The sequence below is a fragment of the Pseudonaja textilis genome, chromosome 5, assembly GCF_049901715.1.
Source record: "Pseudonaja textilis isolate UNSWEBS1 chromosome 5, rPseTex1.2, whole genome shotgun sequence".
Classification (NCBI taxonomy): Eukaryota; Metazoa; Chordata; class Lepidosauria; order Squamata; family Elapidae; genus Pseudonaja; species Pseudonaja textilis.
This window is the reverse complement of record NC_141994.1, coordinates 60,462,547-60,477,333: the sequence shown is the minus strand read 5'-3', so window position 1 is coordinate 60,477,333 and position 14,787 is coordinate 60,462,547. Positions and strand designations below refer to the sequence as shown.

General features: G+C 39.1%; 1 protein-coding gene across 10 annotated transcripts in view; it reads right to left on the bottom strand.

The window, feature by feature from the left end:
• Nucleotides 1–14,770, bottom strand: part of ERC1 (ELKS/RAB6-interacting/CAST family member 1) — a 140,653-nt gene extending 125,883 nt beyond the window's left edge. For 3 of the 10 annotated variants that reach the window (XM_087935046.1, XM_087935048.1, XM_087935052.1), the window contains exons 1-2: nt 14,416–14,733; nt 7,491–8,295 (exon numbers count right to left, since the gene is read on the bottom strand). In XM_087935046.1, the coding sequence (XP_087791172.1) occupies nt 7,491–8,159 (669 nt within the window). In that variant the 5' untranslated portion in view covers nt 8,160–8,295; nt 14,416–14,733. Of the gene's footprint in view, nt 1–7,490; nt 8,296–14,415 lie in introns of all 10 variants that reach the window. The other 7 variants (XM_087935045.1, XM_087935047.1, XM_087935044.1 and 4 more) reach the window with 5 other exon arrangements.
• Nucleotides 14,771–14,787: the final 17 nt, after the last annotated feature.

Sequence of the window (14,787 nt, the reverse complement as noted above, 5' to 3'; positions counted from 1 at the left end):
GTCATTTGCAAGTCAAGATAACAGTGAAGTTTGGGCAGATTTCGCATTTATTCATGATCAGCATACTTATTACTGTGTTTTCCTAAAAATAAGACCCTGTCTTATATTTTTTTTTGCCACCGAAAAAGGTGCCAGGTCTTATTTTCGGGGGATGTCATCCACTGACTAACCTCACTTGCATGCGTCGCCCCTTGACTCCTTTTCACTGTCAGAGACCTTCAAAACCTTCTTTTTCTGTGACTGGCAAGGCTTTCCTAAAGGCCTCCGCAATCGATAACAGAGCTCCGGATCAATCTGGAGCTTTGTTATCAGCTACAGACGCCTTCAGGAAAGCCTTGCCAGCTGCAGAAGAAATGGGCTGGCAAGGCAGGTGTCGGGGTGTGCAAGGCCTGGCTACAACTGTCCAAAGGTAAGTAGTAGGGCAGATCTACCCCCCACCATAGATTATTTTTTACCCGTGAATTCTGGAGCGGGCAGGATCTTAATTAGGGCTTATTTGGGGGTGGGGTAGGGCTTATATTGGGCACACATGTAAAAATCAAGCTAGGACTTACTTTCAGGGTAGGTCATATTTTTGGGGAAAAGGGTATCAGCTAAATTGAAACAGGGAAGCTAAAAACTTGTTACGAATATTACAAACTAATTACTTTTGGAGAAAAAAAGCACAATAAAAAGGCTAATAGATTTTAAACTAGAACTTACAAAACTGAGGATATGACAAATGATGTGATACATTTTAACATCTAAAAATTATACCTAATGACTGCATCTCAAAAGTTAAAATTCTAATGTTCCTAAATTCTAAAATTTGAATTCAAATCCTAAATTTGAATGAATTAAGATTATAAAAACATGAACATAGTGAAAAAAGAAACATCATGCAAGGTATGCCTGCTTACTTTTCTTCATGGAACTGTTAATTATATCCGCCATTAATTACAGCCAATAAAAATAAATTGATCTAGTGTTAGACTTTCCATCAACCAAAAAGAATGACAACATCAGGATGAACCATCCATTTTCAAAAGATTGTACATACCCAACCAACTGTCACAAGTAACCATGAAACAAAATGTTACCAGGGAGATTTTTGCTGAATGTGTCTTATAATCAAATGAAATAAAGACCAGAATCAATTTGCTTATATTTCAGAAAACAGCTCTATAGTTTAATACCATTTCTACTATTTCACTTTGTCCTGAAAGACTGATTCAAAGTTAAGAACAGGTAGAAGATGAAGGAGATACTCTTGAAGGAATGGAAGAGTGAAACACCAGCATACCGTAGTTCTGAAAGGCAGGTGAGAGTGGGAGTGAAAAAAACCCCTCAAGATTGCTTCCTCTTGACTTAGTTTGAAAGATATGCAGGCAGGCAGAAAGGCTGTCAAGCTTTAAAGATTCTATTATTAGGTCCAGCAACAACAGAATTCTTGTGGTCCATAATTTAAAAGAGTTCATTTTCTGATCTAGTCTACTTTGACGGGTTGACAAGCACTAACTGATCATATGAAAGTTTTGAGAAGTAATGTGGAAATGCAATCTGTGCTCCAAATCTACCAGGCAGCTACCAAAAAAGCTTGATGTAAGTGTACTCAAAAGCTTTGTATGCATAACAGATAATATGGTTTCTCATTTAAAAAAATCTGGTCAATCCAAACTTCCAGTGAGTGCCAGGAGCCAAGGGAGATGATACCTTTGCTGTCAGAAGATACTGTGTTTCCTAAGAACACTAAGTCAGCCAAACTCACTTTCTAATCACATTCAGAAATGTTCAATTTAACCAGATAACAGATAATCAGAATTGGAAGGGACCTTATAGTCATTTAGTCCAACTCCCCCGCCCAAGTGGAAGCCACTACACCATTTCTGACAGATGGGAATCCAATCTCTTCTTGAAGGTCTCAAGTGATGGCGCTCCCACAATTTCCGAGGGCAACTTCTGTTCCATTGGTTGGTCATTCTCACTGTCAGAAAGTTTCTCCTTATTTCTAGGTTAAATTTCTCCTTGTTCAGTTTCCATCCATTATTCCTTGTCTGGCCTACAGGCGCTTTAGAAAAATAGACTGACCTCTTCCGCTCTATGGCAGCCCCTCAAATATTGGAAAACTGCTATCATGTCTCCCCAGGTCCTTCTCTTCACTAAACTAGCCATGCCCAGTTCCTGTAACCGTTCTTCATATACAGTCCCCTAATCATCCTGGTTGCTCTTCTCTGTACTTTTTCTAGAGTCTCAACATCTTTTTTATAATGTGGTGACCACAACTGGATGCAGTACTCTAGGTGTGGTCTTACTAATGTTTTATATGTACACAATCACTTTGTGGATATTAGAGACCTTCAAAACGATAAGCTTAATTTTACACCTGGCGAGTTTCTTCTTTTGATTTAAAATTTTTTAAACAGAGACTTAAAATTTTAAAATATACACTTGGCAAAAAGAGGGTTTTAAAAAGTTTTAAATGGATTGGAAGACCAGAGAGATTTGGAATATTGGTTATTTTTGCTGTAAGATTTGAAAAACAAGTATAATTAAATAATATACTTACAAGAAATGATTGAAATGAAACTAAATCTATATTAGGAAGTGAGGCTCAATAAATGTTGCAGTTGGACACTAGAGGGACCTAAAGGACCAGGCAGAAAAGAGTTAATACAGCTAAGCTGACTATAACTTTTTCTTATTTTAAATACTTTTTTGAAACATTGACTGGCATAAATAACTAATATCTCAGTAACAATACAGATTTCAGTGGATAAACTTTTAAAAGATGATGAAAAAAACTTTACAAAACGTTTACCTGATATAAATATTATAGAAAATCAAGAACAGGATCTGAGCATGGAATAGCTGTGACAAGAAAACCCAGGATGATGTCTTTTTATGGGATTTTAAAAAAAATAGGCTAATGAAAGATTCCCTTTTAAATGGCAGAGATTGATAAAAGATCAAATCCTGTAATACCATAGGAATGATTTAAAGTTCAGGACTGAGCACAACAAAAATAAGGAATATAACATTGGACTATTTGATCAGGGCTAAACTATTCATCTGAGATTTCTGGTAACTCCTAACAGACTTTTTCCTGAATTAGGATGGAAAAGATAAGATTTCTTGATTGCTAAAACTTAGGCTATGGAGAGAAGTGTTTTTGTATGTGCAACTTTAAAATAGAATGAAAAGTTAGTACATTGGCTCATGTTCTGTGTAATGGAAATTGGAAGCCACTTTTTATTTCTGTCCTGGATGCCTTTTTCCTTTTCTGCTTTTTTTCTTTTCTTTTTCCTATAATCTTCTGGATTCCCTTTCTTTTCTTCTAGTTTACTTTGTGTTAGTTTTTACTATGTTTATTAAAAACTGCACTAAAATTACAAACAAAAGATCTCCTCAAGCTGTAGAAGATTCTGAAGAAGAGGCGTGCATAGGTGGATAACACATACAGAATGGAGAATCAAAATTTGTTTCTCTCCAGCATTCTGCACGTGACATAGAATCAAGGAAAGGAAAGGCATGTTTTGATATATTCCACCTGGGTTTTTGTTGTATTATGGACTCAGGAGAGGAAAAGGTCAGCTTGCAAACCAAATAACAGCTGGCCCATAAATAAAACTCAATTCCTGGCCAGAGATCATATGAGTTATAGTCTAAATCATCTGGAATGCACCATTTTTTCTTAGTTTTATTCCAAAGCAAATATTTTGGGACTAAATTTAGAATTGTATAGTAAATTTGGAAGAAGTAAAGTTGGCAAAAAAAAGTGAATTACAGCTAAACATTTTAGTGTACAGGTGAGGTGGTTATAGTTGTGATTTACAAATGATTGTCAAATACGATGTGGGTCACTGTGATGGCTTAACCTACTGGTATTAATTTATGTCATTTGCATCACTACATAATATGCACAATATGCAAATCATTGCAGAAATATAGTCTATTGCATGGAAAGTTGGGTAAAGCAAGGTCCACTAAATAAAAGCTTCAGTATGGTCAGGTATGTAATTTTGTTTTCAGTAGAGCTGCGCCATGTATCATTCTACCACTTGGATACTTAGAAAAAGAGCTTCATTAGGTAAACCATAGGTATAAACGATATAATGGAAAGCAGGGATTGCCGCTGAAAATGGGGCATGCGGAGGCAGCAATAGGTAGTGGCGATCCCCGCAACCTGGAACAGCTGATCATCAGTATTCCGGGAGGCCGATCCAACCGCCCATCAGCTGCTTGTGCTAAATCAGGCTGTTTGCTGCAAGAAGGCAAATTGCTAGGGGCAGAAGCAGATGCAGATTTTTTTTCCCCTTGCTTTCCTCCCCAAAAGCTGTGTCTTATGGTCTGGAGCACCTTATAGTGCAAAACATACGGTAAATTTCATTATCTGGGTCTTCAATATAAGGGGCAGAAATCACTAGATGCAAGTGGTATAGAGGATGTGGAACAATTCAATTAGACATGAATTGGCAAATTAGGATACCAAGCATTCACATGTCATTATATATTTCACCATGCTTTTAAATAACACCCTTCCTTTTTGGCCATTGTTCCACAAGCCTATCATTATAGTGGTAATTATAGTGGGGTTTAAATGAACAATTAGAAAGGGTGCACAGAATTATATAGAAAAGCCACTGTATCCTCTTCTGTTTAATATTATTTGGCTGACCAAAAAGCCATAGCTTTTCATGCATTTTTAAATTAAAAAGAAATATTTTATTATTTTAGATACGAGGATCATTCATTCATCGTTTATAAATTGTCAGAATTAAAAGACTGCTGACATTTTATATCATAAAAACATAATAAAAACCTAACACCCAAATGCTTTCATTCCATATACAAATAGCTTGCCTTAATACAGTAAGCATAGTTGTGACATTTATTCCCGATTCCTTCTAGAACAGCTTTATTTTAAATAAGTTTCCTGAAGTGAGCAATGAGGACTCTAGTCTAATCTGCAGATTAAAACTATCCCATAATATGGGGGCTGCAGCCAAAAACCTATTTGAAAGCCTTGCCCTTCTTCATTTTAACCTTCTTTACAGGCCATTAAGGAAAACTCTCCACTGTTAATAAAAAATCTAAAAGGCGTAAATAAATTCTTAAACTCCTCCGTATTAAACTCAGCATCCCATTGCTCTCTTTTTTCTCAATCATAAAAAACTCTCAGAAATGGTCCATTTCAAGAACCCTTTGAAATTTGCCACAAAAGGTTCAGTTCAAATCTCAGGAGTCTAATAGGTCTTTATACAAAGAAGCAAGGTATTATTGTTCCCCTTTCAATCTCACTTGGAGGTGGTTTAAAATGCCCATTCCATATGAATATTTTGGGATGTTGCAAACACAAGCAAGCATGACCTAATGATGCATATAGTCCCTGGGTTCTGACCATAATGGAGCCCCCTGCCCATCACAGCCATAATTTGTGAGGGCTGTGAAGAAGGTTGGTCACATGACCAACCCAACTTTAGACCTTTTTTGCAATAGTCATTTAGAAAATTCCAGCAGTCATTCAATGAATCCATGGTTGTTAAGGAAATGTCATGGTCATTAAAGTGAACCACTGGCTCTCTATGGGAGCGGTTTTGCTGAAAACCTGAAATAAGTGCCAGTTTTTGGCAAAACTGTCAGAAAGTGCAGTTGTCAATCCTCAAAATGGCAAGCCTCCAGCAGACCGTCTCTGGGTTGCCATTCAGGAGGGGAAGGCTTATAGCAGGGTTGTCAAACTTGATTTCATTGAGAGTTGCATCAGGGTTGTGTTTGACCGTGGGGGGGTGGCGATAGGTGTGGCCAGCATGACGTCAGTTGTGTCGGTTGTGCCTGTGGTGGCATGAGCGGTCTGCCCATGAAAACAGGCTTCTGAGTTCCACTTTTGGCTATGTCGGTCTCCTGCCACCCTCTGCCAGTGAAAACGGAGCTCAGGAGGGCTGTGTGCCGAGCTCCGTTTTCACTGGCAGAAGCACCATGGGCGTGTCCTTTGCTATTTCCAGGGTGGCCCCATGGGCCATATATAAACACCCCACGGGGCAGATCTGGCTCCCGGGCCTTGATTTTAATACCCTGGCTTGCAAGGATAATGAAAAACAGTAGACTCACGGCGTGGGAGGTGGACAATGAAGAAGCAGTCAGCTGACAATCAGCTGGTGAGCAGGCCAGCAGCAGAAGAAAGAACTAGGCCCAACAGAAAGATTCCAGGCCTCTTAGGCCTCTTGAGAAGTACAACAGCCATGTTGGTGGGGCATGCGTGCACAGGGAGCGGCGTTAAATAAGCGGAAGAGCAGCAAGTTATTGCTGCCTTTTGTTTTGGTTGCTATGTACTGATGTTTCCTGTCAGAATTAAAAGCATTTAATCGAATCATTTATTTTTGTTTTTTGATTTTGGAAAATCAGAAAAGTGACAGCAGTCATGTGACTGTAGGATGCTGCAAACAGCCATAAATGTAGATCAACTGCCAAGGTGAAAATTACCTGACCATGGGCAGCGGGGGGGTCATCACAACTATAAACCTGGTCACTAAGTCAGTCACAACTACAGCTTGTTCAATGACATTTTAAGTTTGAATAGCCACTAAACAAGTGGTCACTAAATGAGGACCAACTGCATTTGTTTTTGCAGTGTCCTATCTAATTTGCAGTGTATTCTATCACTACTGAGGTAGGAATTGGATCTATGAATATTTGTTCTATGATTATATCTACCTGTAGCCAAAATTGGAGCCAAAATTAAACAAGGTTTTAAAATACCAAGACTGTGTTAACTGTTAAGTTTTCAAATTAGGTACTGTTGATTAATTGTGCTTTAAAATTAATAATTACTTAATATTATGAAATACAGTGTTTCTGTATTATGCAATGGATTTTGACCTGAAGAAATCAGAGAATATATTTATACTACAAGTAGCCCTTAACTTACAACCATTCATTTAGTGACTATTCCAAGTTGCAACAGTACTGAAAAATATAATTTAAAACATTGCAGCATTCCCGTGGTCACGTGATCAAAATTCAGACGATTGGCAACTGGCTCATATTTATAATGGCTGCAGAGTCTCAGGGTCATGTGATCACCTTTTGCAACCTTTTGACAAACAAAGTCAACGGGAAAGTCACATTCACTTAACGGTTGTGTTACTAACTTGACAAGTGCAGTGGATTCACCGAACAACTCTGGCAAAAAAGCCCATAAAATGGGGCAAAACTCACTTAACAGCTGTCTTGGCTAGCAACAGAAAATTGTGGGATGACTACCTGTTCTTGGGACTTTGAAAATGGGGACAGAAAGAAGTTGCCCCTAAGTTAAATATTCACCCAGGTAATATAGAAAAAGCTAAGACAGAACCTTTCTGTCTTGTTAAAACCAGTCAGATTGGATAAGATTATTGTATTCATTCTGGAATTTCACAGCAATGAATTATTCAAAACCTACCTACTATTACGACTGCATTTTCCCACTCTCCCACACACCCTTTTTTCCCCCCTGCTTAAGTCTTTAGTTTGCTAACCTGATTTTCTTCCTGAACCACCCGATACTGCTCTTTCCAAATTGTGATTTTGGATGCTTCGTCTTTCCTCAGGGCCCTCTCTTTCTTCAGCTCAGGACTCCAGAATGTCTTGATACTGTTCATGGAGGAGCTAAGTTTGCTTTCTTTCACTTCTACATCCTTCCGCAATATATCATTTTCCCGGAGAACTTCCTTTAGTTGTGTCTGCAGGTCCATTATTGTGTTGTCCCTGGCTTGGCGTAGTGAATGAGGCACTGTAGAAGCCATGCTCACAGGAGGAAGGTGATGTTCTCCAAATGCAATAGTATCGCTGGCGACCCCGCTACTGGCAATGTTGGGGCTGCTGCCCATTGCAGTCATTCTAACACCATAAGGCAAACGACCCCCAGATCGGCCAAGGGTCATGGTGCTTTTAGGTGTGTCTGCGCCCACATTTTCGTGTTCACTTAGGTACATAGGGCCTGACGTGGCATAAGCAGCATTTAAGGACTGGATATTTTCCATTGAAAGTGTCTTGCCACTTCCACCTCCAGTACTACCTCCAGAGCTGCCCCCTGTGCTGTTGGTTCGACGATGGCCCAATCGTGGTGAACGTGGCAGCCGTGGTGAACGCCCAGGACTCTGGCTACTTGGCTCAATTTTCCCAACTGACCGAGCACTTCCATACATGATTGAATTTCTGATGTAATTTGATTATGATTTGAGATTCTCTGGATTTTTCTTCCTATGGTTCCGTTTAAGTTCCAAGCATTATATTAGGTCCAAGCATTCATTCCTGAAATCATAGTTTTTGGATGTCAATCATCTGAAACAGAAACGAAAATATCAATATCTCATTTCCCACAATCTATTACATTGCTTATTGTTCAATATGCTTTAAACTTTCCTTATATTACTAAGAGTTCAAATACATGGTGTATTATTTAGGGAAAGCAAATTTAATATTTTTAAATTATTTTGAATCTCCCACAGGATTATTTGTAAAATCTGTATCACATTATACTCATAAGCTTATCTACTTTTCTTCTCTTTGTCTTTACTCCTGTGCACCGTAACATTTAGCAATTAACTCCTTATGCGCACATATATAAACATAAAATAGCCCGGATATGAAGATCATGATAAATTAAAGGCAGCAACATAAATGGAATTATCATGCCTTTAAAAATTGTGGTACAAAGATGCTACTTTTTAAGCATCAGTCATCAGATTTTAATGCTGAAATTTAGAATTTTATTATTAAATTGAAGTAAAAAAATCCATCGACCAGAGATTGCTAGAAATATTTCAGACACCATAGTGTAAAACAGACTCGGAAGTGACATATGGCAGTGATGTTTATAAGACACTAAATAAAAGATTTGTCCCTTTTATAGGATCAAAACATTTAACAGATTAAAAACATAATCTAAACCACGTACATCACCAGAGTCACTGGTTGAGAGGGGTGACTACAGAAATCAAATAAATGAAAAAAATATGGAATCATTGTTAAGGACAAAAAGCAATGGCCTTAGTTCAACCAAAAGCTACCAATCAACTGTTTCAGATTATTCAATATATACTGGTATAAAAATGTAATTAAAGTCAAAGTGTGGAATTTCTAATTGGTGAGAAGTTAAAGAAAGAATGTAGAATGGAATTCAGACAGAAGCAGATCTTGAAATAATATATTTAGGCTGTCAGAAGGGAAAGAAATTACGTGCAGAACATTTTGATTCAAACTGCTTTGAATAGCTCTATTTGAATCAAAATGTTTGCATATCCCTGAGGGACATTTGGAGTACAAGAGAATATGGAAAGGAAAAACAATGGCAATGGTTACAATTACTCATTACAATTTGGTAAATTGACTTTGGCAGGCAAGATATAGAAATATGTTATATTGAAATTGAAAGTGTTGGTGAGAGTCAAATTTTTTTACTACTGGTTCTATGGGCGTGGCAGAGGAAGGATATTGTAAAATTCCAGGCAGAGGTGGTATTTGCCAGTTCTCCGAACTACTCAAAATTTCTGCTATCGGTTCTCCAGAACTGATCAGAACCTGCTGAATACCACCTCTGCTTGAAAGTAACACTTAGTCTTAACACTGTCTTCTGTTACCAAATTCTGAAAAGAACTATCTGTTGCTTCTATCTGTTTGCAGAAAATTAGCATAAGGAAAATGATTTCTGAGTACTGGTCTGCTTCATACAGACGATGAAGGCGTAATAATATCTGTAAATGTCTGCATCTATAGTAGGAATGAAAATCAGAGGATTCCTCAATCGTGTAGAACAGAGCAGATTCTGCACAAGATTACGTGAGTGTAAATGTTACTCTCTCAACTGTCATAACTTCTTCATACAGTAGCCCAAATTAAAACAAATCTGAATCTAAACTGGCAGAGTAAGATAGAATATCAGTAATATAATGTCTAAGACCATTGGAATTACACAGTATTATTAAATGGTCTCAATTCTGAAGTTATAATGAGGATTGTTCTCATTATTCAAATCGTCTGTGTGTCCTCCTTCTTAATTTCAGACAGATCCTGAATTCCTTCCGCTTTGGATAAGCTGCACTATGTCACATCTCTAGATGGAGATACATGCTTGAAGTCAGTGCTGGAAATCAGACCCTGACTAACTCTCGGGAGTTGGGATTTGTTTGCTCCCAGGATCTGCACAAAAGTACTTAATTATACAGTTTGTCAAGGCACATTCAAATTAGAGTTGTCACAGAGGCATTTTTGTTTCTCACTCACTAACTAAAAAAATAAAATTGCAGTGGGTGGAGAAGCCAAGATATAATAGGGTGAGCTAAAAACACATCCATGCACAGCAAGAACCAGATAAAAACACAAGGAGGAGAGCAGGAAAGAGATACAAACTATGTGCAAATTGTCCCTGGAGAAACAGAGAAGGTACAGGTAACACAAGCTGTGTTACCTGTTATCTAAAATCTTATTACAGAACTATTTAGACTGGGGCAATTCAGTGTCATTTATTTTGACATGAAGCAACAACATAAGCAAGTCTGATCTCATCACTGAACAGATACTAAAAATTATGACTTATAAATGCAAACAGCAATTCTATAATGCTCATTTTATTTATTTGCCCTTTATTTTTATTAATGGTATTTTGGAACTGATTTTTGTTAAGAAGTGGGGCTGAAATATCCATTAAAACAGCAAGAAAACATGATATTTTTTTATCAGAGATCTCATTCTATCCTGTGATTTAGGTACAAGTTAGGCAAAACAATGAAAAGTATAAACGGGCTTTATACTGCTTCTGATACATATTCAGATTCTGATCATCAACACCTTGTGAAACCATTTTCATTAAACTACTGATACACAGTAGTTGAATATACAATGTACAAAAATAGAAATCCACAAGGCAACAAATAAGAAAAAAAAAACAGGTCAAGATTCAGAAAGGATCACGTGTACTTGGTTAAAATCTTGACATTGGTTGTCAAGTCAACTAATTATTTTTCTTCATCTAGCTCACAGGTGTCAAACTCACTGTGTCATGTTGCAGTCATTGGATGTTTCCTGATGTTATTCCCATTCACGGAGCTAGAATGGACGTGGCCTGCACATGACACATCTGGCATGCATGCTGCCAGTTTGACACCGATCTAGCTTATGAAGTGGCAGCACCAGAATTACACTACATTAAACTGACCCTCCATTACTATATTGACTTCTCCAGTTTTCTGTATGGATTTCTCAAGATCGCTTATTCTACCATTGATTAAAAGAAGTTACTCATAATTATACAATCATACCAGTTGCTACTATATTAAAAAAGCAAGTCTGCATGAAAATTTTCCCTCTGAATCTCTCTTTAGAAGAAAACTAAGCTGTTATCAGAAGCAGATTTTTAAAAAGAACCATTATGATTATAGAATATTCAACTGGTATAAAATCCTGATTATGCAGCAAAAGATACACTCCTAGCAGAGCCACTGATACTATCAGTAATGTGGTATAATGAGAACCAAAACCTATCCACATTCCATTAAGTAATTTCAGATAGATTTTCACAAGCAGTGAAAAGACAGCTATCTTCTTTTCCACACTTACAGATAGTCCTTGACTTATGACCACAACTGAGTCTAAAATTTCCATTGCTAAGTGAGACATTGAGTGAATTTTGCCCCGTTTTACAACTTTCTTGACAAATGAATCTGGCTTCCCCATTGGTTTTGCACTACAAACAAAATATGATCAAAGTATCCATCATAGTAAGTTACTGAATATTCTCCTGATGCTTAACAGAATTCTAGATAGGCTCCTTAACTTTGTTTAATCCTATTTCTGCTATACAGACTCAGAACTTTCAAAATAATTGAAAGTTATAATTTCAAGCTTTTCTTTAATGTTAATTTTGAAATACTGCACCATTCTTTCACATTTTCTTTATACTTACAAAAAAAATATAACTTTTAAAATACTTCTGACAAAAATACCCTGGTCTGTCGTACAGAACATGTTTTTATTTTACGCTAACTAATAAAGAAGCGGTTAAAATAACATATTTGATGTACAAAATGTCCTTCAAGTAAGCATTTAAAGGATAAGTCTACAAAATAGCATAATAGCATGGGGACTAGACAAGACCAAGGCTCAAAAACATATTTTAAATGAATGTTAATAGGGGGTAGAGACTCATTTTTCCCCACTGGCATAATATAATTGGAATGGAATGGGAAATGAGGCTTATTGTCAAATATCTTCCTGGTCATCAAGGAGTAGACCAGATAAAAAATGGTTAACTCCCCAAAAAGGATGATCTACATTTGCAAAGTGGAAGGCCTGGAGGGAGAGGAGAAAGCCTTAGATCACAGGACTAGACTTTAACAGAGAGCTTTGCTGCTTGAAATAAAAACAGATAACAAGGACGAGCCTTCTGAGATTATTGGAACATGTATCATATGGTGGTTCTCCGTCTTCAAGCCCCAACTGGATCAGATGCAAAGAAACATTTAAATGGTGGTTGTTTGCTATCCTTCGAGCACTAGACAACAATGGAACTCTGAACAGAATTACAATTCCTCATGAACAGAACAAAGAGAAGAAAGCTGCTGATTTCTTACTATACGCAATACCATTTATTGTTTCTTGTGTAACTAAAGTGCACTGGATTTCATAAAATGCAATGAGTCATTTAATAAAAAGCAGCTACCCCTTGTTCTAAGCAGTGGCTTAAGCAGGGTGTATCACATATTAAAGTGTGCTTGCTAGAGTACGAACAAAAAGCTATTAAATTCAGGGCGGCCTTCCTCCCTATCATATTTTCTCTCTGGCCTGAAATATAATAAATGATATCTAAATCAATGTTAAATGTAGCAAACCATTCCTACTGTTTTCTAGAAGGTAAAGTAAAAATAGACATCACCCTTTTATGAGAGGACTTACTCCATTTAGTCATATTTTTTTAATAAGAAAACTGTTTGCTCTGCTTTCTGCCTAACCAAAAATAGCAAAATCTTATCTGAATAGAGACAAAGGTCTACAATATGTCAGTTATTACAAACCAAGCCAAAGATGTAAGACAACAGACATCTATTAAAGCGCTTCTAACACCTCTTTTGGACCAATCAAATCAAAACATTTAAATTCATTATTCTGATTTAATTCAAAGTTTAATTGTTGTGGAATATTTGATTTCAAATGAGTTTTAAAATGATGTCTACATGTCAAAGTTAATATTCCTTTATGCAATAGGATGTATAAGAGTAATTCTCAACAGATAACTTCTGCATCTATAAGGGTGCTATCTATTTAAATTGACAAAGGCAACCAGGCATATTTTTAATAGGATTTTTAAAAAAAGGAAATGACAAGAGTTGCCAGGCTCCCCCCAACCAAGCAACCCTATCTTTCAGTACCCTTAATCTGTACTTTAAAAAAAAAATCACCCCTTTAATATCTTATCTACTGCAGCAGGGGTCTCCAACCTTGGCAACTTTAAGCCTGGAGGACTTCAACTCCCAGAATTCCCCAGCCAGCTTGCTGGCTGGGGAATTCTGGGAGTTGAAGTCCTCCAGGCTTAAAGTTGCCAAGGTTGGAGACCCCTGTACTACAGCATTGACCACATATTTTCAAAGAGCTTTATTAGTGGAGGAAAGAATTAAGTACCGTTAAGTGAGACTGAACCTATAAGCCCATCAAACAGCTAACTGCTTAGGATTCTCTGCAAAGGTCCAAAAAGGATCCAGTTGCTCAAGTGAGGCACAACTTGTTACATCCATCGATCCAATTAAGGACCATCACATCTCCTTCGGAGATCACCGAGGGCCACCTTAAAGCCCCTAAGAGACCAAAACAGGGTCGGGCCGGCTTGACATTGATAAGACGTGTCCAGATTTTCTTTTTTTTATCTCCGAGGTGTCAATCATCGCCAGGACGGGATAATGATGAGCCGCGGCTGACAGCTTCGTCCCAAGAAACCCCCCCCCATTATTTTTTTTTTTTAAAAAGATGGGACCGTAATTCCACGGATTGTGAAGAAAAGGCTCATAGAGGGACCGGCGGGTGGGTGAGGGCTCACAGGGAGTTCCTCTTTCCCGGGTGGGCTCGGACCCTCAATGCCAAGGCACGGAGCCAGGACGAAGAGCCTCCCAGGCGAAGCACCTTCTCCAGGTCGAGGGACCCCGGCAGGCCTTGAAGGGGGGGGGGGGACACCTTCCTCTTCCGTAGGGCAGCTGACGGGCCCTGAGCCGGGGGAGGGAGGCCGGGCGGGAGCCTCACGACCAAAGCGGGCAGGCCCCGCCCCGAGGGCTCCCTTCCCCTCCCCACACCCACATCCATCCCCCACCGCCAGGATCCTTCGCCCCAACAGCCAGCTCGATCCCGCTCGGCTCGTAAGCCCGGTAATAAAAGACCCAGGGCCGGAATTCCCGGCCGCTCCCAAATGGCCGCCGTTACCTGTCAGCCGTACAGCCGGCGTCCCGGAGCAAACCCGCTTTCCTCGCCCCGCTACAACCCTGCCCGCCTCGGGCAGCGCCTCCTCACCTCGGCCAGTGGCTCCCCGCCCGCGCCTCCAGCCGCGGCGCAAAACGCGGATCCAGGCAGGCTCCCGCCCCTCTCGTCGCTGGCCCCGCCCGCTGGCGTGTGACGCTCCGGCGAGGCTCTCCCCGCCCTTTCCGAGTCTGCCCGCCGAGCTGGGTCGGGGCGGAAATCAATCGGCCGGTCGATCAGTGCCCGGCACGCGCAGCCCACTCCCTGCTCCCTCCCTCCTTTTCCCGAATGTCGACTCACCTCGTCCTTCGCTCGCGGTAGCGCTTCAACGCCCCACCC